At 34.4% G+C, this 25,484-nt stretch overlaps 2 protein-coding genes across 2 annotated transcripts in view; both read right to left on the reverse strand.

Moving 5' to 3' along the window:
- Positions 1-340: 340 nt before the first annotated feature.
- On the reverse strand, positions 341-10,662 carry C6H3orf38 (chromosome 6 C3orf38 homolog). Its single transcript, XM_074192273.1, has 3 exons — positions 10,222-10,662; positions 6,258-6,487; positions 341-3,784 (listed from the first exon to the last, which is right to left on the reverse strand). The coding sequence occupies exons 1-3, from the start codon at positions 10,346-10,348 to the stop codon at positions 3,101-3,103; spliced, it is 1,041 nt and encodes a 346-aa protein (XP_074048374.1). The 5' UTR covers positions 10,349-10,662; the 3' UTR covers positions 341-3,100.
- Positions 10,663-21,559: 10,897 nt separating this feature from the next.
- ZNF654 (zinc finger protein 654) overlaps positions 21,560-25,484 on the reverse strand; it is a 92,875-nt gene continuing 88,950 nt past the window's right edge. Inside the window, exons 8-9 of the mRNA XM_074192272.1 lie at positions 22,095-24,429; positions 21,560-21,636 (exon numbers count right to left, since the gene is read on the reverse strand). Coding sequence (XP_074048373.1) covers positions 21,629-21,636; positions 22,095-24,429 — 2,343 coding nt within the window. The 3' untranslated portion in view covers positions 21,560-21,628. The remainder of the gene's footprint in view (positions 21,637-22,094; positions 24,430-25,484) is intronic.

Here is a 25,484-nt window from a genome sequence, read left to right on the forward strand (position 1 = left end):
GAGCCTAAATTTAAATCCATTGCCTCTAGTCTCATTCTCTGGTGCAAAAAAATAAAATCGAATTCCTTTTTCATATGATTGCTCATCATATAAAGCTAAATCTCCCTAGTTTTATGAAGTTATCTTTATTTGACATAGATGGCCCTTCTCGAAGTTGCTCCACAGCTTTCAATATCCTTCCTAAGATGTGTCCAAAATTGACTAAAATACTTCAGATGTGGTGACCAAATGGGAGTAAAAGGGAATTCTCACCTCCTATGTTCTGGATACCTTATATCAATGAATCCTTAAACTGCCTTGTTTTCCTTTAATTCATATTAAACTTCAAAGTCATTAAAACTTCACCATAAGACCTTGTATTTGTAGTATTTTGAATTGAAGTGAAGGACTTAACATTTATTCTTAAAACATTTCTTCCTATTAGATTTGGGCATTTGGCTAAGTTATTGAATTCTTTTCTCATGATAGCTTTCCCTCCAAATTTTGTATAATTTACAAATTTGACAAGTAAACCCTTTATGTCTTCATCCAAAAAATTAGTAAACAATGCTGAAACAATACATGGCCAAGTACAGACTTCTAGGTACTCTTCTAAAGATCTGTTTTGAAGATAGTGTTGACTCATTAATTAGTCCAGTCATCTAACACTTTTCTACTGCTGTCCACTTCAAATTTTGTCCAATGCAAAGCATAAAATTTTGTCACATTTTTGTCCTTCATTCTCAAAGAAGACCATGTCATCAGTGAGATGATACCATGACAAGCAAGTGAATTGGATTTGAGTGAGAGGGTGCTGTGCTAAGGCACCAGTCTCACTTTCTTCTCTGTAGTCATCTGGATCCAGTGGTTAGATATGAATCAGGAAGACTGGAGATGGCCTTGGATGAGAGGCAATTAGGGTTAAATGACTTGCCCAAGGTGACACAAGCTAGTAAAGTGTCAAATGCTAAAGCAGGATTCAAATTTCCTTCCTCCCAAGTCCAAGGCCAGTGCTCTCTCCACTGCACCACCTAGTTACCCTAAAAAATTTTGTCAAATGCTTTAATGAAGTCTAGGAAGACTCATCTAAAGCATTCCTATGCTGTATTAGTTTAATAATTATATATTTAAAAAAAGAATGAGATTAGTTTGGCAACACTTGTTTTTTATGTAGTCATGTTAGTTCTCCCTTAGAGCTCTATTTCCTTTTGCAGATGTTGACTACCCTATTAATACATTCTCGGTTTTTTCCCGCAATTCATTCAATGACCTATACTTGGCACTCTCCTTCCTTAAAAAAAATAATTTGACTTGTTTCAGTTCTCTGGCACACTTCCATTTCTCACAACCTTTCAAACATCATCAATAATAGTTTAGTAGTAAGGTTTCTCAGTACCTTAGGATGTACTATGTCTGGTGCCCTTATAGTAGTTAAATATTTTCCTTCATTTGCCTTATCAACTTCTCTACACTTAACAAATAAGAAGAAGATATCTGTAAACTAAGTCTGTTCAGAATAATATAGCTAGAATACATACATACAATCTTCTGTTTAATTACTTCTGCATTTCAACCTTTCACTGTTATTCAGTCTTAAACCATGTAAGGGTTGGGCAGGATGAGGGTAGAACTGGGTTTGGGATGAAGGTTTAGGAAGGGAAACTGTTTTATCTTCTTTTCCCCCATCTGACTAACTGTGCCTAAGAAAAATTCTATGTCCCGAGTTGACAATATTTTTCTTTGTTATCTACCATATTAAAAACAATTAAAGAGTACATGAATGAATTTATCATCTAAAAGAAATGATAATGAGTAGAAAAAGGAAAGCTTAACAGTTCTAACACTTACTTGATTTCAATCTTATCATTAGTCAGCCTACATTTCTTGCCCTATACATATAAAATCCTTCCAGTTTTACAATATTCACAGCATATACAAAGAAATTTCATTCAGCAATTTCTAGAACTTCTTATATGTACAATCCAGATTTCTTTTCCTGATTTAAAAACTAAATTCTTTACCGATTTGTGTCATTAGACTACTATTAAGTAGCCATCTCGAGGGAGAGAAAAAAATTTATAATTTTGTTGCATATTTGAAAGAAATAGCAAATTGTGCTATAGTAGACTTGCAGTTTCACATGCAATCATTTCTTAAAACTGAACTCTATGTTATAGAAATGCTAATTTATTACATAAAATAAAAATAATTTTTTTAAAAACCCCAGCTAAATTCCTGACTAATCAGCAAATAGTTGAATGAAGAAGAATGTAAGTCAATTAATTTATTTCTGGCAATTAAAATGTATAACCCAAAACAAATAACGCAAGCAGGGGGGAAAATATCAATAAAAACAAAAAACTTGTGAAATTTAATATTAAAAAAATCTTAGACCAATCAAGATGATCTTATAATAGGAATTTTTAAATGTTTTGTAGTGTAAAACTATATCTTTTGTCAAGCAGGCATAAATAAGGAACAGTATTAATTCATTTTCAAATCAAACATGTGCTCCTGACAAAAAAATTTTTTTGCTGTTTTTGAAAGGTATATAATTTGAGCAATGAATATCACAGATCACTAGAATTTTCTCTTATATACAATTAAATATATATATACACAAGAGTTTATTATTCAACTGCTCAATTATTTGATTTAGCATTAAGGAACTCAACTGGGAAAATGATTTTCATTACAGCTTTATACTCTGTTTTGTCATGGCTACACAATCAGTTAAGCTTTTAAAATATCCAAACTACATGTATAAACTTAAAATAAAAACCTAAGAGGAAAATTATGCACTTTTTTTTACAAAGTACACATTTTTAAAGGAGAATTAGAACTTCTGCAAAATAAAATGAAAATATCACTTGATTTCTAAGGCACATCATTAATTTTGAAATCTAAAGTGAAATTTATTTGATGAACAGCATCATGATATAATATTTGCCCAAACTAAGGTAGAAAGAGTTAAAGCACTGCAATATAATTTTAGTGTGTAGTCAACAAGTGTCTCAACTGAAACATGCCACCCCTGCAAGCCTGAAATCACCTGAGCAATACTGGTACAGCATAAACTGAAGTTCTGAATAAAATGGGTTTTTAATTTGACATACAGTGCTCAGAGTTTTGGAGGATCATGTAATTCCAGTTCATGTGTCTTAAGTGATGCCTCATTTTCATGACACAGTGTCTGGTTTCCATTTCCAGCACTTAAAACAGGGGTTTCACTAAGCAATGCTTCATTTCTACTACATGCTCCGTTTCCATCATATAATGATTCTAATTCAGTGGATTCCAGTGTAAGTGAAGGTTTCTCCACTGTCAGTCCAGGTTCAAGAGAAGTCTGTCCAACAATCCTCAGATTGACAAATTTTATTTTCCAAGTGTTTACTAGCAAAGGGCTGCGGACGAGTCCAAATACTTGTTCAAAGATGCCTAAACAAACACTGCCTCGGTGGACAGTGCCAGCAACTGCAACTACAACTAATCCATGTGGAGAGGATACACACTTCAATCCATTGCAATCTAGGTTGGGATTAAGAAATAGAAACTCTTCTTTCACCAGAGATAGTAAACGAAGGCTCACCATTTCTGAACCATGATAGTCGATCACATTTTGTTCCATTGTATGGTAACAAAATTTTAGCTTGACATCATCCCAGAAGTGCTGTGGTCCCCATTTTCCTTGGGGTGGTCCAAAGAAAGGATTCTGAGAGTTGAGAAGCTCAAAAAACCACAGGCAGAATTCTTCTCCTAACTTGTAACAATCATCAAATTGTTCATGCTCTTTTTCTTTTTTTTCCTATCGATAAAGAAAAATCCAGGTTAGTTTTATAATCCATTTTTCAAGTCTAGGTTTATGGAAACAATAAACCAGCTATATGCCTTAGACAGAACATGCAAATTGATAGCAAACTGGGTCCAAATAGAAGGAAAGATCTCTTGACCTCACTACCTTCAGAAAAATTATAGGGCTCCTTCAATTTTCTCAAATTTTGTTCAAAAACAAAGGCTCATTTGTTCTAACATCAATATTCCACTGGCTTTGTTCTATGGGTGTGAATCATGGAACCCTACTATCTCTGACAAATATAATAAACAACTAGATGGGGTGAATTTCCTAAGGCGAATCTGTGAGAGAGCAGAGACAAGAATCACATAGAGATCTGTATTGTTGTAGAGAATAAAAATAGTCTGTATAAGATCAAAGATGCATATTGAGAAATACAAGTTTATGGACCAAAACATTAACACACAAACACACACACTAGATAGAATGGTACAGTGAAAAAAAGCACTGACTGGATGAGAGGATCTGGATTCAAATACTGATACTGACGCTGATTTCTTCCCTAAACTTCAGTTCTCTCATCTATAAAATAGGTAAGGCTGAGACTTTTGAGATCTACACATCTATGATCCTAGAGCAATAGACTTTACAAGTTTGTGGGTTTATTTTCAAAATAATTAAGAGAAAAGAATAACCAATTACCCTGAAAACTAGGTAACAAAATAACTTCAGAGTGAGTAAATTATCAATACTGCTATAAGAAGGTAATTACTGAGAATGCTGAATGTCTTTAAAAAAACTCACTGACTCAGAATTTAACTGTACTCCTTATACATTTATGCAAGTTTTACAAACTAAATTTTGCTTAAATTAAAAAAATAAAGCATTGATAGACATTGAATAACTCATATTAAGGATATACCAGTTAACTTGGTCATATTCTCCCACACTATTATATATAACAACAATCTCATCTATCCTTAAATTTTCAATTCAAAGAATTGAAAACAAGAAAACAAGAAAAAGAAAACAAACTAGATGCTAGGATTGTAGCTAACTTAAGCAGGAACTAATGTCTAATATTTTTCAGGCACTGAAGGACCAAACCTAAATGGTTCTAGGATTAGCAGCATTATATCTATATCTATTCTATTTCTCTGTTGTTTTTTTTTGGCAAGGCAATGGGGTTAAGTGACTTGCCCAAGGTCATACCGCTAGGGAATTATTAAGTGTCTGAGGCCACATTTGAACTCAGGTCCTCCTGACTCTATCCACTGTGCCACCTAACTGCCTCTGTAGCATATATTAGAGAAAAAGATTTTCACTGATACACCATGTGGTAAACTAGTTTTAATTAAATTTGTTTTTTACTTGTAATAAATCATTAATAGGATAAAAGGAAAAAGTGTCATATTACCAAAGAAAAATCAATAATGATTTCCTTTTAAAAAGCTACCTCTCAAAATTAGTATTAAGATAGTCCAAGATGGTCATAGAGCATTGACAACTATCTCAAGTTTATTCCAAGGGACAACTAAAAACAGTCTGAAATATATGGATTTTTTAAAAAAACATTGCCCATATTAAATATACATTTAATAAAATGTCACTTATGTGAATTGGGGAAAGAAAAATATGAATAAAACAAATTAAACTTTCAATTTTTTAAAATGTAGTTTTGCTTCCTAGTATAAAAAAATGTGTTTTTGTATGTATACATACGTGTGGTTACCTGATGAAATTTTTATTAAATTATTAATTTAATCTATTGTTTATATATATGTACAAAAACACTATCTTAGACATTAATGATACTGCCTTGGCAATACAGTTTACACTATTAACACGTTTAACAAATCGTCTAGTATAAACAATAGTTCTGAAGTAACACAAATTTGGAATTAAAATTTTACTTGATAGTTATAGTTCTTCAGGTTCCCAGTCTGCCATAAACATGGGTTTATTACAATAATTCTTCTTAGGTTAATAAGTCAAGTATTTTTTACTGAATTGTAGAACACAGCATCCCCTCATTCAAATCCAAATCATGTGTTTGTCAAGGCATCACCTCTCCTGATTTTATGGGTATTTTTCAAGAATGAAGGACCAACAATCATAATAAAAGACCGAAAAAGCTCTAATAAATAACAGTCTCAAACTAATAAATAATATTTCACATAATAAAAGGGATCATGACATAACAGTGGGGAAGAACTAGATTCGAGTCCTCCCTCTGATACACACACACACACACACACACACACACACACACACACACACACACAAGCTATGACCACGGACATTCAACCTGTCCAATGCTAAAGATAACTCTTTAAAACTCTGACTTATGGTAGAGCTCTATTCTCCTTAAAAAGTGAAAGGGTGTTTATTTTAAAGGTAAAAACAATAAATTTTGCCACACTTAAGATTTTTCCATTATTTCCAAATTATACAAAAATTTTAAGAAAATAAAAGTCATCTTAACTTGTTCATATGGTATGCTGTCTTCTGTATTTGGTGCAGCTGGTGTGTCCTTTAATTTTGGCTTGTTCCAGTGATCTTTTGCATATTGAATAAGATTGTGCTTTTCAGAACCTGGAGGCACAATCACTCCTTTCATTGCTAGATACTTAAATATGACTTCTCTGAATACTTTTTTTCTCTTCAGAAGTTCTTCAGCACTTTGACTATAAGCTAATACTGCACGAATGGCATCTGGAAAGAATTTGCAAAAATAAAAATGAATACAGTAAACTGAATTCTGTTCTAAAATTTTCCAAATGAAGCTGTATCAAATTCCTAGCCTTCAAGTTTCTCCTTGCTCTACAACTATTTTTGTATTCAAATAAAAAAAATTTGCTTTAGTTTTAAAGAAATGATGAAAAACTGCTTTCAGTCTCCTTAGCACACATTATTTTTGCTTTAATCCCAGGATTTTAAAATTTGTATTTTTTTAAAGAATACTATTTAAATTTTCATGTTGAAAACTTAAATCCAGTTATAACCACAGGATTTTATGATATAGTTTGAAGATATACTTATGACATAAAAATGCAGTAGGCCTTTCATGTATGAAGAATGAGACCAAAAATAGATGAACTAAATGTCCCTAGACAGAAAAAGAAAAGTAAATCACAGGTAAAGTCCTTAAAGGAAGATTTTTTTTTACAAAGACACTGGATAAGAATTACACAGAATGACAAGACTGGAGGGGTTGTGATTTATATACATTGAGAAAAGCATTCATTCCATTGTGATGATTTGATGGATCAATCAAACATAAAAAAAATGCTGGGGAGCAAAACTTGGTCTAAAGTTTCATAGGATCCTGGATTCTCAAGAGGCAGTACACTGTAATGGAAAAAGTATAAAACTTGTTGTTAGTAAAGATACAAGCTCAAATTTCACTTCCAATACTTATTAGTCACCATTAATGAACAGGTCCCTTAACTAAGTAAGTAGTATGTAAAGCTTGGTTAACCAGAACAAATGACTAAATAGAATATCAGACTGAACAAATACTTAAGCAATTTCTTACTTAAAAATTTAATGTAATTAAAGTTTTTTTAAAGATTTTATTTATTTTGAGTTTTACACTTTTCTTCCATCTTACTTCCCTCCCCCCAACAGAAGGCAATTTGCAGGTCTTTACATTGTTTCCATGGTATACATTGATCCAAATTGAATGTGAAGAGAGAGAAATCATATCCTTTTTTTTTTGTTTGTTTGTTTTTAGGGTTAAGGGGCTTGCCCAAGGTCACACAGCTAGGTAATTATTAAGTGCCTGAGGTCAGATTTGGACTCAGGTACTCTTGACTCCACTGGGCCACCTAGCCGCTCCTGAGAAATCATATCCTTAAGGAAGAAACATAAAGTATAAGACTTGATCAGACAATAAGATAATCAGTTTTTTCCCCTAAATTTAAGGTAATAGTCCTTGGTCTTTGTTCAAACTCCACAGTTCTTTCTCTGGATACAGATGGTATTCTCCATTGCAGACAGTCCCAAATTGTAAATCAAAGTTTTTAACAAAAAAATTTGTTCTGAATGTGTAATTTAAATTAAATTCAAGGTATAATTTCAAAAATTGAGAAATAATATTTTTAAAGGTAAAGGAGTATAATATTCACAATCATACTTAGATTCAAATGATAACTATTGGGTATGGGCCTGGCAAATCATTTAACTTTTCAGTCTTACTCCCCGATCCTCTATACTTCCATAAGTTGCAAAACTAAATTGGTATTAGATACTTCCTTATGGGAAGTGACCTAACTTTTTATGGAAATTACAGACCCAGAACAAAAATAAGACCTCAAGGATCATCTAGTTCAACAATTTCATTTTACAAATACAGAAACTGAAGCCAAGTCCTAACAAATTCATTTAATTGTAAAAATTAAAAAAAAAGGATCACTAATTTAGAGTTGAAAGGGACAATAGAAGAAATCTATTTTAAAGTTTAGTTCACAAATGAAGAAAATTAGGTTCAGAGATGTGCAGTTATTCGCCAAAGACCACATAAGTAGAAAGTAGCAGAGCCAGGATATAGTTCCTTTGACTATGCTACTTCACCACAAAGCCCAATTGTGAAATGGTAAATTCTTCAAAATAAGTATGAAAATACCGGTTGTATAACATATAACCCAATCACTGCCAACATGTATACAATTTAATTTTACAGCAACAAAAAAGTTAAGAGTCAATTCCTTTGCTGAAATAAAACAAACAAAACCAAAAGCCAAGTCCAAATGTATATATCTAGTCCTGGAAGAAATGGTTACAAGTTCCCATGAAGGTACAAGATCCAGAGAGAGAAGATTGAAATGACCAAAGAAAATGGATTGGCTTAATGGAAGTTCTCACAGTATTTACTTACTAGAATAAAAATTTGCACAAATCAATATAGATGTGCCTAATGTGTTCCATGGGAAAAAATTGATGGATGTGTGCTTGAACTAATAAAACAACCTAATATTCAGAAGACAAGGCAAAAAGAATTAACCAGAAAGAGAAGGCATAGAAAGTACTTGTGTAGCAGCTAGGTAACAAAGTATCATGAACACTTAGCCCACAAGTCAGTTGGTGTTCAAATAAGATCTCAGGCACTTACTAGCTGTGTGATCCCTGGGCAAGTCACTTAACTCTAAATGCCTACAAATTAAAGAAAAGAAAAGAGTGGGGAAAAGTATATAGAATATAAAAGTAAACTTTTTTAGGATATCAAAATTAGAAGACACTTTGGGATCATCTAGGTCAGAAGTTAACTTTTTTTTTCTGTCATCCAGAGACTCCTGTGGCAGTGTGGTAAAAACCTATGAAATTCTCAGAATGTTTTTAAATGCAAAAAATAAAATACATAAGATTACAAAGGAAATTATATTTTTAGTTATTAAAATAGTAAAAAACACAAAATGAAATGAAACTCATGGACTCTAGGTTAAGAATTCCCAATATAGTCCAAATCCTCTTCTTTATGAATTTAAAAAATTGTGTGGAAGTGACCTGCACAAGGTCACACAAAGCATTATCGATAAAGATGGCATTAAAACCCTTGTCTTTACACCAAATACAGTATTGTTCTCTCATTTTACAGCTGGTGTCTCATAAAGGATCCTGCGCTTTCCCCTCTTATTTTCTATTTATCTTCCCTGTAGCACGCTTTGTTTGTATAGATGTCCTTGAAAGCAACTTTTCATATTTGCTATTTGCTTAATCTTAATGAACTTCAAAGTAATAACATGACTCTGAAGCAAATTTTCATTTTCAAGAAGAAAAATAAATTGAAGCAATGGTCTGAAAAGGTCAAATTCTCTCTCCATTTTGCCTCAGCACTTGGTGAAGCGTTTCCCAAAGCACGTTCGCCTGCCTACAGAGTGCACCACACCACCGGCTTGTTGGGGCTTTCTTGGCAGACACTGAGCCCTCGGCCCTTTCCTTCGCCAGCTCCTTTTACAGGGGAGAAAAGGGGGTTAAGTGGCCTCCGGGCGGACGCAGCTGGAGCTGGAGGCCGAGTCTCAAGTCAGTCTTCCCGGGCCCGGGCCCGGCCTCGGCCCTGGATCGGATGCCCAGGCGGGCACCTTGCCAGGCTCCCGCGGGGCTCAGGCCCGCCGATCCCGCACCCTCGGGGGCTGGCCTCAACGCGGGTAATCTGGGCTGGCCGGGCGGGCAGGCGCGCTGAATCGGGGGGAGGATTAAGAGGGAAATCAAGGGTGGGCAAGATGCTGATAAACGTCCTCCCGCCTCCCCGGCTGGGGGTCGGGAGGCCCGGGGTGGCGCCCCTCCCCCGCCGCCGCCGCGTCACAAAGGAGCGGGGCGGGGCCGCGCCGAGTTCCGGGAGCGAGCCGCACCTGCGCACTGGGGCCCCGGCCCCCCAAGCGCGGGCTGGCCGCCCTTCCCCCCTCCCCCCCGCCGCCTCCGGGCTCCGGGGCCCGACGCGGCGCCCTCACCTTGGCGGTCCTCGGGCTGGACCAGGCGGTTGGTGATGGTATCGCACAGCGCGAAGATGTCGGGAGTTTCCAGCAGGCCCAGCAGGTCACGGCAGCCTTCCAGCTCCGTCTTATTGAGCCCCGACATGATGGCCCCTGGGTGGGGGGAGGGACGCCGCCACTCCTACAGACGCCTCAGCGACGGTGGCCGGAAGCGCCGCCCCGTCTCCTCGCCCCTCCCTTGCCCCCGCGCCATGCGCAGAAGCCCTTTCCCGCAGAAGCCATGCGCGGAGAGCCGAGGAGCGTCGGTCCGTGGTGTCCCCCGAGAAGAGGGGCGCTCGGCTCCGGGTTCCAGGCGAGGAAGCCCGCCGTCTCAACCCATGAAATCCGGGGCTGGCCCCGTGATGTACTGGTTGACAGGGGACCCTGTGAGCAGGAAGTGCGGCAGGGACGGCGGAAGTAAGCGACCCCGGATGTAAACAACCGACGTCAGCGATGTGCGCGCTGCACCGGCGGTGCTGGGCCGGCTCGGTCCCGCCCCGCCTTTACCCTCCCTCCCGTTCTCTTCCGGGAAAAGAAAAGTGGGCAGAAAAGGAATCCTAAAAGCGCAGTATAACACATGGGCGCGCCGCAGCCGGCTCCCTCCTCAAGGGTTCAGACGTCAAGACCTGCCACTCGGGGCTCGAGTCTTGGATTTTGTAATCGGATGCAAGAAAGGGATGGAGAAAATGTTAGCAGCTGCAGGTTAAAGTGTTGTGCCCGCGAACATTTCTGCACAGCTCTGAATGTTGTATGGATTTCAAGGGATCTTGGATGGGGAAAAGATACAACTTAATAAGCCTGTGTATTTTAATTTTAAGCATTTACAAAGCATAAGCTTAATTTTATGCATTAAAATATTTGGATTCAATGTTTCTGGAAAAGAAATAAAATATATTTATATTTTAAATAGAGATAAATGTTGAGGATAGACAAGCAAGGAAGCTGTTACCACTGTCTAAAATTCAATATATATACATATATATATATATATATATATATTTTTTTTTTTTTAGTTTTTGCAAGGCAATGGGGTGAAGTGGCTTGCCCAAGGCCACACGGCTAGGTAATTAAGTGTCTGAGGCCTTAATTGAACTCAGGTACTCCTGACTTCAAGGCCGGTACTCTATCCACTGCGCCACCTAGCCGCCCCTAAAATTCACTATATTTTTAATAGAATAATAGTTTACTATTAGCTCTAAAAATCCTCTCTGTAGATTGAATACTGAAATGTTTGTCAAGTTCCTAATAAAAATGTATATATGTATTTGTTCCTTCAAAACTAATTTCAAACACTAACTCCCTAATGCCAATAACAGCCCTTCCCTTAACCTCCCATTAATTTTCCATTTACCTGACACATTTTGCATCAGTTTTAAACATGTTTTCTCCATAGAATGTAAGCTCATTGAGAGCAGGGACTGTATTGGTTGTTTTGTTTTGAAATTGTGGGGGGTTTTTTTTTTTTGGTCTTTATATATTCAGCACTTAGGATGGTATCTGAAATGTAGTAGTAAATGCTTATTGGTAATTAATTCTGATGTTTGTATCCAAGGGCAAAGAATATGCAATATATAATGTTAAAGGATCTTACAAATTTTTAATCCCATTATCTTGGAGGCGTTGTCACCAGGCTAAGTGGCACAGCCCAGGCTTGAACATAGATCTTAAGATTCTCAAGTGCAGCACCCCTTCCTTAGCTCCCATTTTCCTTATCTCCCACTTTCACTTTCATATCAGAGCCAGGCTCTCCTCTCTCCTGGCTAAAGAAAGGTTCACTAAGTTGCCAGATGCCCCAGTGCCACATTCCTATTTGGCCCCTACAGCAACCCTCTGGTAGCACAATGCCTTCTGCTCATGTCTATTGAGGATTGGAAATTGAAAAGTTGAAATCCTGAGAGTGAAGTTGTGCTGAAATTTTGAGGGTCTTTCTTGAAACTTTTTCATCAGATGAACCTCCCTGATATCCTGCCTAGAGATTCATTCTCTTTTAACATACTTCAGGGCCCCTATTGCTTTAGAATAAGGACCTTCTCTATTCTAGCATTTGCCCCTTCAAACTTTCCACCTCAAAAGCTCTGTCTCCACGCTTTCATTCCAAGTGTATGCCTTCTGGAACCTCTGCTCCATAACAAACTTCCTTTTCATCTTTTACTCTTCCTCATGCCTCTTCCATCTTTTCTCCTAAACTACACTTTCACTCTTAGGTCAAGCTGGGAGAGGTAAAATACTCCTTGCTCCTCATTATCATTTTCAGACTTTTACTCCTTTGAAGCAATGAAATCCAAATTCATCACCCAATTCAAATTTTAATATTTACTATTGATCCTAAGAATATTCTCAGTTCTGCTGATTTCATCGTCTTTCACTTCACCAAAATCCCCCCCCTTGAGTGACTTTAAAATTCATGTTGTTAATCCCACAAATACTTAACTTCCCAGTTCCCTGAACTATTCAATTCCCATGCCTTACATCTTCATCCAGATACTTCAGCTCTAAAACTCCCATGACTTACTTCTTCCAGATACTTCAGCTCTAAACAAGAATGGTGTTAGCCTTGATCTTCTCATCATCCTCATGTCCACTTCTTTTTTTTAAGGACTCTAAAAATCCTTTTATCTGATCATGATTTTTTTCTTGTATGTATCCTAGGTGTGATTACTCCTTTCCTTCTCATCATGACCTTTCAGACTCCCCAGCTTTCCCTATCCATCAACTTTGGCTACACTTTCTTCCTTTCTCAATTTTGGGAAAATTTAACTTAAGATTATTATCAATTGTTTCCTTTTCTCATCTCTGATCATGTTTTGCCAAAAACAATTTTATGTCACTTCTTCTGTCTTCCTCTTTTGTTCCTGTCCACAAGTTGCTGAATGCTGGAATAAATAATAGTACCGCTGACAAAGTCCATTACAAAGTTATGCCACTTAATCCTGGCCCTCACTAAACACAATGGTGTCGGAAGCTGTTTACAAACCTTTTTCCTCAAAGTTTTCATTTATTGAACACATTCCCTAGTTAACCAAATAGTCTGATGAAGTATATCATATCCAAATCCATCCTAAGAAGCGGGGGGAAAAAAGGACAGATTTTTTTTTTTTTTGGCAATCTAAAACAAGCAGGTTTTGTAATGCAGTTATTTTGTGTTTTATAGCACACATGATTGAGGAAAAAGAAAAGATTTTAATCTGAGTCCCTTCCCCAACTCTCACATATGGTTCCCTTGGAAATGAACCTCCTCATTATGTCTCATTATTAACAAGTGCCAATGATCACAGTTTTTAAATGTTAAAGGCTGATGTCCTGGAGCATAATAGAACTGTTTTTTTAATGAATAAAAAGAACAATTTTGACAGTCTGTCCCCACCTTTCATCTCTCCTGGACTATCACAGCAGTCCAGTCTAACTGATCTCCTTTCCTCAAATAACTGCCAAAGTGATTTTTCTAAAGTATACATTTAGTACCATAACGATCAAACTACCAAAAATTATTTTATAGAGCTAGGAAAAAAACTTCATGTGGAGGAACAAAAAGGTCAAGAATATCATGAAATCAATAAAAAAGGGAAGCTTTTTTTTTTACAGCCTAGGAGTACCAGATCTCAAACTATAATGCAGAATAGTAATGATCAAAACAGTCTGGTACTTGATAAGAAATAGACTGATATTAAGTAAAGTAAATGACCTCAAAAACCCAAAGGACAAACTATTGGTGCAAGACCTCACTGTTTAACAAAAACTGATGGGGAAACTGGAAAGCAGTCTGACTGAAATCAGGCTTAGACTAACATCTTACACTATATGCCATGATAAGACCAAAATGATGTAAATCAAAGGGTAATATAAGCAAATTAGGGGAGCATGTAAATTTGAATAAGGGATGGGTAGAGATATATGTACATGTGTGTATTTATGATCAAACAAGGAAAGAGAAGTAAAATATAATTTTGATTCCAGCAAATTGAAAAGTTTTCAAATAAAACCAATATAGTTAAAATTAGGATAGCAGGAAACGGGGCAGGGGAGGATTTTTGTTTTTAACAGCAAGTTCCTCCAATAAAGGTCTCATTTCTAAAATACATTGGTAACTGATTCAGTTCTATAAAAATAAAAGCCATTCCCCAAATGATAAATGGTTAAAGGACATGAAATGAATTTTTCCACTGAAGAAATCAAAACAATTTATAGTCAAAAATGTTCTCAATCATTACTGATTAAAAGGGAAAAGTGACAAATGTTGGAGAGGATGTGGAAAAATTAGGACATTCACTGTTAGTTAAATTCTGAACTGACCCAACCATTTGGAGAGCAATCTGGAATTACGCCTTATTAAACTACCTATACTCTTTGGCCCTGCAATACCACTATTTGATCTATTTCCAAAGATGATTAGGAAAAAAGAAAGGAAACAATATGTTCTAAAATATTTATGGCAGTTCTCTTTATGATGACAAAGAACTGGAAATACAAGGTATGCATATAACTGGAGGTATGATTGTGAAAAATGAGCTCCATGATTGATTTTGGAAAAACACAAAGACTTTCATGAAAAATGAAGAGTGAAATAAGCAGAACCAAGAGAACACTGTAGAAAGTAACTATTGCTTTAAGCATAACTTTGGGGATGGCTAGGTGCCATAGTGGATAAAGCATCAGCTTTGGAGTCAGGAGTACCTGGGTTCAAATCCAGTCTCAGACACTTAATAATTACCTAGCTGTGTGGCCTTGGACAAGTCACTTAACCCCATTTGCCTTGCAGAAACCTTTAAGAAATAACTTTGAGTGACTAATTTGTCTATTAACTATCCAAGTTATAAAGGACATATGAAGATGCTATCTGCATCCAGAAAAAGAACTGATAAACAGAAGTATGTATAGTATAATTTTATACATACACACACGCACAAATATACTCACATGCAATTTGTCTAATGTTGGCTATTTTTGGGGAAAGAAGAAAATTGAAATTTATGTGATAACTTAGTAAGTTATGTATAGATTTGCAGTTTCATGTACAATCATTTTATTGTACTATTTATGGAAATTCTTATTTTATTCTATACATTAAAAATATTTTTTTAAAAAAGTTTATTTTCGTTGGTAGGAACTTTATCACTGGGAATTCCCTATGCCAGTGATATGCTGGATCTGATTATACTGATTTTCTTTTGATATTGAAACAAGTTTATAATATATATGCATATATACATATGCATAACTTGAGACCCTTTTATTTCTGATATGTAATGATTATGCATTTAGTGTATATTAGTTTTGATCACTGAATATCATTTAAGTCAAAGTACTTTAATGATAATAAAAAGAACTAAGGAAGTCTAAATAAAAAGTACAAATAGAGGGGTTAGCCTTGGTAAGTACAAGAGAAAACTCTTCAACAGAGTCTACAGTGAAGATATGAAGGGGGGATGATGTCAGAGGAATGTGAAATAGGTTATCAGTGCAATATAAATTTGGGCCATCATCTTTAATTTCTTGTTGGAAAATTTAAGGGGGGGGGCCTCTACTGAGAATATAGGGGCAGTAGTGGCCACTTTAAGGTGGCTAAGTTTTCAAGTTCTTATGTAGAATCTTTGCTCTTTTGGGCTCATTGTGTTGCATTTGTTATTGCAAGGACAGACACAATGAAGTTGACTTCCAGGGGAAATATGGAAATCAGCATAGGAGATAGCACTCGGAATAAATTATCCGTTTGCTTATGTTTACTATAAAACCATGGACACTTGCATATTTTACACTGCTAAAATTCCTATCCCTTAAAAAAATCATTCTTTAGATTGGAGCCTACAAAGAAAATGTCCTACTTGAAGACTATTTGGTCAATTAGAAACTATTCAATTGAATGAAAATGTAGTTTTTCCTATTTACATCCAGAAATGGGATCCGAATAGACCATAGATAGATAACCTTGCTCTACTTCTATCTTATTAGGAATTCCAGCTTTATAAAGCAAATTCCAAATACAAACAAATCTGATGTGTTTAACATTTCTAATACTTTGAATTTTTTATTATTTTTTTAGTTTTTGCAAGGCAATGGGGTTAAGTGGCTTGCCCAAGGCCACACAGCTAGGTAATTTATTGTCTGAGGCTGGATTTGAACTCAGGTATTCCTGACTCCAGGGCCAGTGCTCTATCCACTGCTCCACCTAGCTGCCCCCTTGAGAGAACTTTAAGGCCTTAAAGTTATTTAAAATTATTCTATGCATGATCCATGGTAGATTTGTTATCTTCAGGCTTATATTTGGTAGCCATACTTTTTCTATGAATTTGTGGTTCCTTAGTGATGTCTCATATTTAAAACCCCAATATTGCTGGAATCACTAAATAATTTAACATTATTCCCCAGCACTCTATAGCCACTTAACTTTTGGTAGTCCTCAAAACATTCTGTATTCCCTTACCTTCCAAACACTCTTTCTTTGCTTTTCTTCTTTCCTCTAGTTAGAATACCTTTGCCACTATTTCCTGCCTTCTGAACTCTCATAGCATTTTATCTCTCTCTCTCTCTCTCTCTCACACACACACATACAGTGAATCTTATGTTATAGTTATGTATATGTAAAATATACTTTATAAACTTCTACATGGACCAGATTGTATCTCTACTAAAGATTTTACACAATGTTTGTTTCTTAAAAAGCTAAATTCTATTTTCTTCCTTCTACCTTTTTCCTTTTTGGGGGACAGATGGGGAAGGGGAGAGGTAGAATAAAGTAGAGAAAACAGGATAACAAGATCAGTATAAAAAGGATCATGAAAATCATTCTCACTTATCACACACACTTCAATACATTTTACTGAATTTTTTCCATATTTTCCAAGTTAGGACATATTTTGGTAGGAAAATTTCATTTTGTAATAAATCACACAATTATATTCTAAATTTTTTGTTTGAATCAACCAGATCTCTATTTTTTCTTTTTCTTTTTTTAAGGTTTTTGCAAGGCAAATGGGGTTAAGTAGCTTGCCCAAGGCCACACAGCTAGGTAATTATTAAGTGTCTGAGACTGGATTTGAACTCAGGTACTCCTGACTCCAAGGCCGGTGCTTTATCTACTACACCACCTAGCCGCCCCAGATCTCTATTTTTTGGGGGAAGAACAAGACTGTTTTTTAATGATTTCTAAATTTAACCTTCTTCCACAATTATGTAGGCAGTCCATGGCATAAATCCTTAAAAATGAATTTTTAATTCAAGCTGTTTAAATACAAAATGCTCTGCTAAAAAAAAGGTTTTCTTATCTGATAATCCAAACCCAACCAATTATTAAATAAAAATTCTATTAGACTTTACTATTATAAATTATCTACAATACAGTACACACTATCTGTAATAAAATTAAGTTGGCGCTAAAATTCTAAATTGTCTCCTACTAAACACTAGATTTTGTTTAATATGATTTTGGTGCTGTATATTTTATGATATTAGAGACTTTCAAAAATTGGAATCACAGGCTCTCAGAATTAGAGCTGGAAGAAATCTATGTGAGGTTTTATCCTAATACTTATTTAATTCTATCAGGTAGGAGAGAATGTAAAATATTTTAACATACTCAATTTTTTTTATGAAGCAAACTATTACAAACACTGATGAACACTTATTAACAACAAGGACAATGTTTTATTGAACAAATTCTATATACAGTACAAAAAAATTTCTTTAAATGAAACACTACTGTTGATTTATTGCAGTTCGATGGCTCAGTTTTAATATGTACTCTTATAAAATGCAAAGTAAAATAATTTAACATTCAACAAGAAAGCACAAATTTCCTTTCTTGCTGAATCTTACTGTAATAACTTTTACAAATTAATAGAGTTCCAAAATGCTTACATTGCATTTAGTCAATCAGAAAAGGTGTTATACAGTACCAAATAAATTAAGAAATAAACACTATTACCCTTTTGGGATTTTCATCAATAAATCAATAAAAATAACTGAGTACAGCTGAACCTTCAATGTGATTTGAAAAACCACAATTTTAATGTTATAAATTATCCACTCAATTTATACAATTGGTAGTTATTTTAAAAATGAATATGGCTAAATGCCCAAAGTACCAGTGTCCTTCCCCACACATACATGTTCACTTTCAGCATATTTCATATCTGAGCAGCAACTTTTCATATTTGCTATTTGCTTAATCTTAACCAACCTCAAAGTAATAACAGATGACTCTGAAGCAAATTTTCATTTTCAAGAAGAAAAATAAATTGAAGCAATGGTCTAAAAAGGTCAAATTCTATCCACATAAAACACGAACATCCTCAGAACAGGATTAGGAGAAAGTATTAAAATGAGAAATGGAGCCAACTCCTCATGTCTTCCCCACAAAACCCAACACCTTTGGAATTTTTCAGCAGAATTTTGCAAATAATAACATGAGTTAGGTTTTTATTTTATAACAATGTACATGGTACTACTCTGCACACTCTGAATAGGTGACTATTTAAAATGCATATACCTAACAGAAGTTGTATGAAAGAAATGTATTGACAGAAAGTTTTACAAAACTACTGTATAATACAACTCCCTCATCTGACTTTATATATACCAATTAAACCTTCATTTTTTAAAGAATCTGAATATCCTTTTATAACAACAAACATATAAATTAAATTGCCAAACTGAAGCTAAATGACAAACAAGTAGGCAAAGGCTAAAATTATTTTAAACTAGATATAACAAATTTCAATTGAAAATTGACACATAATGTTTGATTTTAAAATAAGTTACATTATTAAATAATTTTTTAAAAATTAGAAATCTGATGTTTTAAGTCTTGATAACCAGGTATGTGGAAAAAGATTTGAATTAAATTTAACAGCATCCACATAAAATTGCTAAATTATATAAATGATGCCATTTCCAAGCAGATTTTATTATTAGTTTTTTTCCCCAAAATAAATCAAATTAGGCTTTTTTTAGTAGAGGAAATCAGGTGAGAGGAATTTTTTTAGTTGATTAATTCTGAAAACAACTTAACTATGCTAGTAAATGAATGATAAAAAGTTTTAGAAAGATTTTGAGATAAAGCCTGGAAACAACAACAAAAATCCCCAGCAGATGAAAATAATCGTAAATACCTGAAAGCATTTTATAGCATTTAGCTTTTAAGAAAGTCACAAGAAATCTATAGATTTCATCTTTTGATTAATGCACATAAATTGGTCATCCTAACTCGTAATCATGGTCTGCCATCAAGTAGAATCTCCTAATATTCCTTCCCTCTCTCCATCAAAAAAAAAAAAGCATTTTGGTATTTATTCCTCCAAACAATGCTAGAACCCAAGTATTTAAGCAAAAAAGATTTTAAAAGATTATGCTCATGGAAACAAAAAATAAAGATCCCTCTGAACACAACATGATACATTTGGCTACTTAAGTCTACAGTAAAAAAATGTAGACGAACATGTGGTCAAAGATAACATAACGCACACACATACAACCCCTTAGCAAATGTGAATTCTAGTGCTGTCTATAAGGAAAACCTAAATTTGGTTTCTATAGGTTTTAATACTTGTGTCACACAAAACAACTTAACATTGACAATTAGGAAATCATTTTTACACCTTAAGTTAGAAAATTTTTTTCTGGATCACTTATATTGAATATTTGAACTAGGAATCTTATTTTTGTGAAGTCTAGCTTTGGTCTTAAAAGAAGAATGTCCAATTTCTCATATCTTTAATCAAAGAATTTGAAACTGTACATATTATATATATGAGTCAGTTCACCTACCCTGTAAAGTCAAGGCTTCTAAAAAATAATTTATTGTTTTTTTGTTGTTAATGTATTTTGGGTAGGCTGTTTCTGGCTTTTAGATAACATATTAAGGATAAGTGTGGCTGGGTGTAGTGGTATAGGCCTGTAATCCCAGCTGCTGGGAAGACTAAAACTGAGTTCTGAGTTGCTATTTTAGCTATATATTTTGGGTGTCTATATTTTGGATGGCATCAGTGTTAGGAACTCCTAGAAATCAGGGGGAGAAGAGGGATCATTAGGTTGCCTAGGTGCAGGTCAAAAACAGAGTAGATCAAAACTCCTGTACAGTCAGTGGTGGGATCCCACACTTCCAGTCTGGAAAAAAAAGTTGGAAAATCTTAGTATTAAAAAATTTTTCAAAGGAAAAATTAAAAAGGGATGTATGCAAGCTTCCATTAAATGAAAAGAATATTTGAGAGTATTATTTCTTTTAGAACTTTCTCTCTTATTTTAGTTGTTTATTGGCAGTTAAGGTTAAAACCTCTTATAGGAAAATTACTGGCCATTACTATAATGATACCTATATTCTAACAGCCAAAATTCTGTTAAAAATTCCCCTTATTTTAGGATGTGATTAAAAAAATATTTCTATTTAGAAAGTCCAAATTCATCATTGTATAATTATTAGAACACTAAATAAATAGTTTCTTACCATAATTCTATTTAATATATTTTTAAAGGTAACTGTTGTCTTCATAAGACATCATTTAGATAATTCACACCAAAAGATATGTTGTATAATGCACAAATATACACTTGAAACTTCAATTTGTTGTTTTCAAGACTTTATTCTTCACCTTTCCTTTGATTAATATCATCTAAAAGTTAATTTTGAAATTTTGTATTAAAAGATAACTTGTCATTTAACTTCATTCTATATTGAAAAAGTGGAAAAGTTTTATCTGGACACATTTTAGCCCTAACTTCCTGCATTTTAAAATTCAGATATGTTAACCAGTCGAGATTTTCTCTTTTTTTTTTTAATTTATGCATTGTGGAAAAAGGAAGTTTTTAAAAGCCATTCCCATTTAAGGGCTAATAAAATAATAAATTAACAAAGTGAGTTTTTTTATCTTTCAATTTCCAAGCAAATCACAACTCATTAGTAATGTCTTCGTATCATGTTTTTATCAAGAAGTAAAGGACATTATTTGTACATGCATAAAAGAAAACTTCTGTTTGGAAAATACTTTTGAAATCCTTAAAATTCATCTTTATTTTTATTTCTTTACAGATTCATATTTTTCCTTTCATTAAGGCCACAGCTACTTTTCTTCTTGGGTTGAATGCTTCTTTATGAGGTGTTAATAAGTTAAACAGAATGTGCTGCTGTGCTTTGATCATATACTCTTATAGTGTGTGGTCTTCTAGATAACTGGTACTTTGGGATATTTGTAATAACCCTTCTGGAGTCAAAACTGGCACATCTTCTTTATGAGTTCATTCTAGAAAATGTGCTTTTTCTTTATATTGTTCTTTAGTAATCTGAGACCACTCTATGATTAAGGCCAACTGGGAAAGAGCAAATTGATGATGCATTATTTTTTTTTGTAGTGCTTTTTTTTTCACACCACTCCTTGACAGACTTTTCAGTAACAGTTTATCAGGCACCTGAAAAGAAGAACATGCTTGTTAACTTCAGTTTTGTATATACAAAATGGGATTTCCCAGAATATGGATTGATTTTAATAGATCTGGTTCACAGAACCATACAATTGGATGTGACCTCTTTATCTACTCAAAATCTCTCATTTTAAGAGGGAGAGCTGACAGCCCAAAGACATTAAGTAACTCACTCAAGGTCACACAGAAAGAGTAAGCAAAGTCATGATTCAAATCCAGGGCTCTTGACTTTAAGCTCACTGCTCTTTCCACTGCTTTCTTATTGTATGCTGTTTCAACTAGCTTTGTGCTCTTACAAATAATGTTTTTATTTCCGTCATAATCATTCTTTATTACACTAAAATGACAATGCCTATACTGAATGTCTTCAGTTTTGTTCATTAAAATTCCACTATTAGTTTTCACTTATCTAATCACCTTCCCCCACAACACATCATAAGACTTACTTTCATCATCTGAGTCGAATCCAAACAGCGTCTGACATTTCTTTTGTGCAAGGTGAGCCTCAAGTGCTTCTGAGTTACAGTAGATGGTCAAGCAGTTGCCACATCTAAATCTCTCGGATGATGTGCTATAAACACTATCTTGATCAGAATGGGCATCTACTTTATCAGTCAGAGTTTTTCTACGTTTTGGCATACTGATGTACCGTTCATCAAGATAACTGGGAGGCAATGGTCTCACATATGGCTTGGTTAAAATTAAACCATATGAAGTGTTTTCAGTTGGTGGATTTGGTTTGGAAAGTGAATGAGAGACTACTACTAGGGGACTTTGTTCTTGTGGTACAACTTCAATATTTTGTGAAATGGAACCATTTTCTGTCCTTATTCCCCTTGCCTCACTTTTCAGGGCAGTATCTGATGAAACCAAAGATGTCTGCTCTGATTCACTGTGTCCATTGACTAATAGTTGGTCACTAATAACACTACTTTTTTCAGAATTTGGCTCTACAACAGTTATCTTTTGGTCTATGAAGCTTATAGCTGAAGCAGTGACATCAGAAGAATGTTCATTCCCATTCTGAACTACACTGTTTGTCTTCTTTTCAACACTTTGTATATATGTCTTTGGTTCTGTAGAATCTTTCCGTGATTTCCAAGTTGGAACTGGCACATCAACAGTATCTTTTTCATTACCAGATAAGTCTTTTTCTTGACTCTCACATTGAAGTTCTGTAAGAGTATCCAAAACATTTCTACTTGTTTCTGCAGAAGGTTCTGATGTTGGATTTAAATAATGCTGAGCTTCATGTTCATACAGTAGAGGAAGTTCTTCAAAAAGCTCATGGCATTCTGGAAAATTACACTGAGCCTGAAAAACACTGTGACTTTTTGTATGTTCTGCAAGCTCAGTTGACAGTTTAAATCTCTGATTACAGGTAAAATGTAAACAAAAGTACACATTTGGATATATATGTCTCTTTAAATGATCTATAAAATGCTGAGAATCCTCAAATTTCCGCTGACAAAATCGGCACTTTCCTTTGTTCCATTTCATTATATGTTGTTGTACCTTCAAATCAGTTGGATGAGCTTTCCTTGCATGTTTATTCAGAAATCTTATTTTTTTAAATATTCTGACACATCCATTAGCAGGGCACTTGAAATTTTCTTGTTGATCCACAATATCCAGATCTTTTTGAGGGCAAATAGTTCCATTTATTTTATGAAGTACTGGGGTCTCTCGATTTAAATCATCATCATCATCATCATCATCAATACATTTGGGTAAACTTTCAGTGTCGAGAGGCTCTGGGTCATTATTTAGAGAACTATCAGGACTGCCATTTTTAATGACATCATGAGGTTCACAAATAAAATTTTTAGTCACTTCAGTCATTTGCTCAAAGTTTTCTTCTTTATTTTCACTGTTATATGCAACAGGAGCTTCTATTTCATTACTTTTGATATCTGAATTTCCATTTTCAAATGAAATGGTGGAAGCATTAGAGCAATTTATTTGTTCTGTCAGAGGAATTCCCTGATCTTCCTGTTGAACTACAGCAAAGTGTTGTCTTTGTATTTTCTTAACATGATTCTTTAAATGTTTTAGCATAAGTCCTCTATTTCTAAATTTCCTACCACATATTACACATGAAAAGCTGCCTTTTTTCTGATGAGCCTGTGCATGCCGTACTATGTGACCACCTAGAAATTCTCTGTTACACAACACACACTTATGCCTTGGAACATTACGGTCTACCTTAGAGGCATTAAAAGTTGTAAGGTTTTTCTTGGTATTACCATGACCTTTGGAATGGGCTCCAGAGACATCTTCGGGATCATACTCCCCATTGCTCAAGTCCATAAGAAAGACTAGTTCTTCATCTAAAATCTGTGTTTCCATCATCTTTCCAGGATGACTAGTAGCATTTTCCAGTGTATTTTCATTTAAAAATCCAACTGCTAACTTATCTCTCAATAATGCTACACAATTTTGCTTGATCATTATGAAATTCCAAAATTCAGGATCAAAAAACAACCCCTTTTTCAAAATTGGGAGCAATTCAAATCGAACACGATTCTGGACAGAGCTAGTGCATTCATTGTACTCTTCATCTGGATGTTTATAGAGTCGTTCAACAGTATAATAGGATTCCAAGGAGCGCTCAAGAAAAAATACCGAGAGTGCACAGATCCTGAGAATCTCCAAGTCATTTGGCAGAAAATGAGCAATTGTTTTATAAATTAGACATTTAGTGTTTGGATCATCCTGAAGGTCCAGTTGTAGAGCACATCCACATATTTCAACACAAATTTGTAAGCCTTCTACATCAACCTGAAGAAAGAAAATTTTATTTTATTACTATATAAGTATTTTATTTTGGCACTGCATAAATTGAAATGAAAGCACAACAACAGTATCTCATTAGTTTCCCTTCCAAATTCCTTGTAACATAACCTTTTGAAGGTATTTCAATAGACTTAAAAGGATATGTCTAACTCTTACATCAAATACATACAGCACACATATTTGCGCATATTAACACATGACATGTTAATCTACAAATACTTACACTGGAGCCATATAAAAATATTTCATTATATTATCTGACAGTAAGTACTCATGGAACATTACTAAAACAAAACGAGTAACAATTCACAGTAAGGCAAAGTGCAAATCAAACTGGAATATAAAACAGTTATGGCATAATAACTGAAGAGTAATGAAAATTATTTTAAATATTAATGCTTAAAATGAAAAAAGCAATCATTTTTTAAAGCTATAAACTTTCTATTTTTGTATGAAATTGTGCAGCTATACAATCCTCTCTTTACCAGTAATAATTTTATAGTGTCTGAAACAGTATCTTTAAAAAACTTCTAAAGGCATATAATGGAATTCCATTTTCATAAATTAATTAAATATTGGTAGCAATTTAAGTTTCCAACATTTTAGAGAATTTTAAGCAGTAAATATTTTATTGGTAGCAAACAGCAATTATAACAAATCACATTTATATATTGGATAATAATCTAGTTAATAATAAAGTTTTAAAAGACTCAAGTGTTAATAGAATCTTAGAAATTATTTCAGAAAATGGTATTAAATAAATCTTATTATATAAATCTATTTGCAAATAATCAGTTGGGTCTTTCCAAATGTGAGGGGGGGGGAATTTATTTTAAGAGGATCAAAATTAAGTGAGGTTCCAAGAATGATACTAATGATACAAATATGATAACTTATTTGAGAAAAACAGAACTCGAGAAGATAATTGAAATACCTTTCAATTCAGGCTTTGAAAAATTGCTTTGGTGACTTGAAAGGCAGTAAAATTAGCTCTTGCTTGAGTAGGGTTCATTTGTTATCTTTAATTCAAACTATATCTA

The sequence above is a fragment of the Macrotis lagotis genome, chromosome 6, assembly GCF_037893015.1.
Source record: "Macrotis lagotis isolate mMagLag1 chromosome 6, bilby.v1.9.chrom.fasta, whole genome shotgun sequence".
Taxonomy (NCBI): Eukaryota; Metazoa; Chordata; class Mammalia; order Peramelemorphia; family Peramelidae; genus Macrotis; species Macrotis lagotis.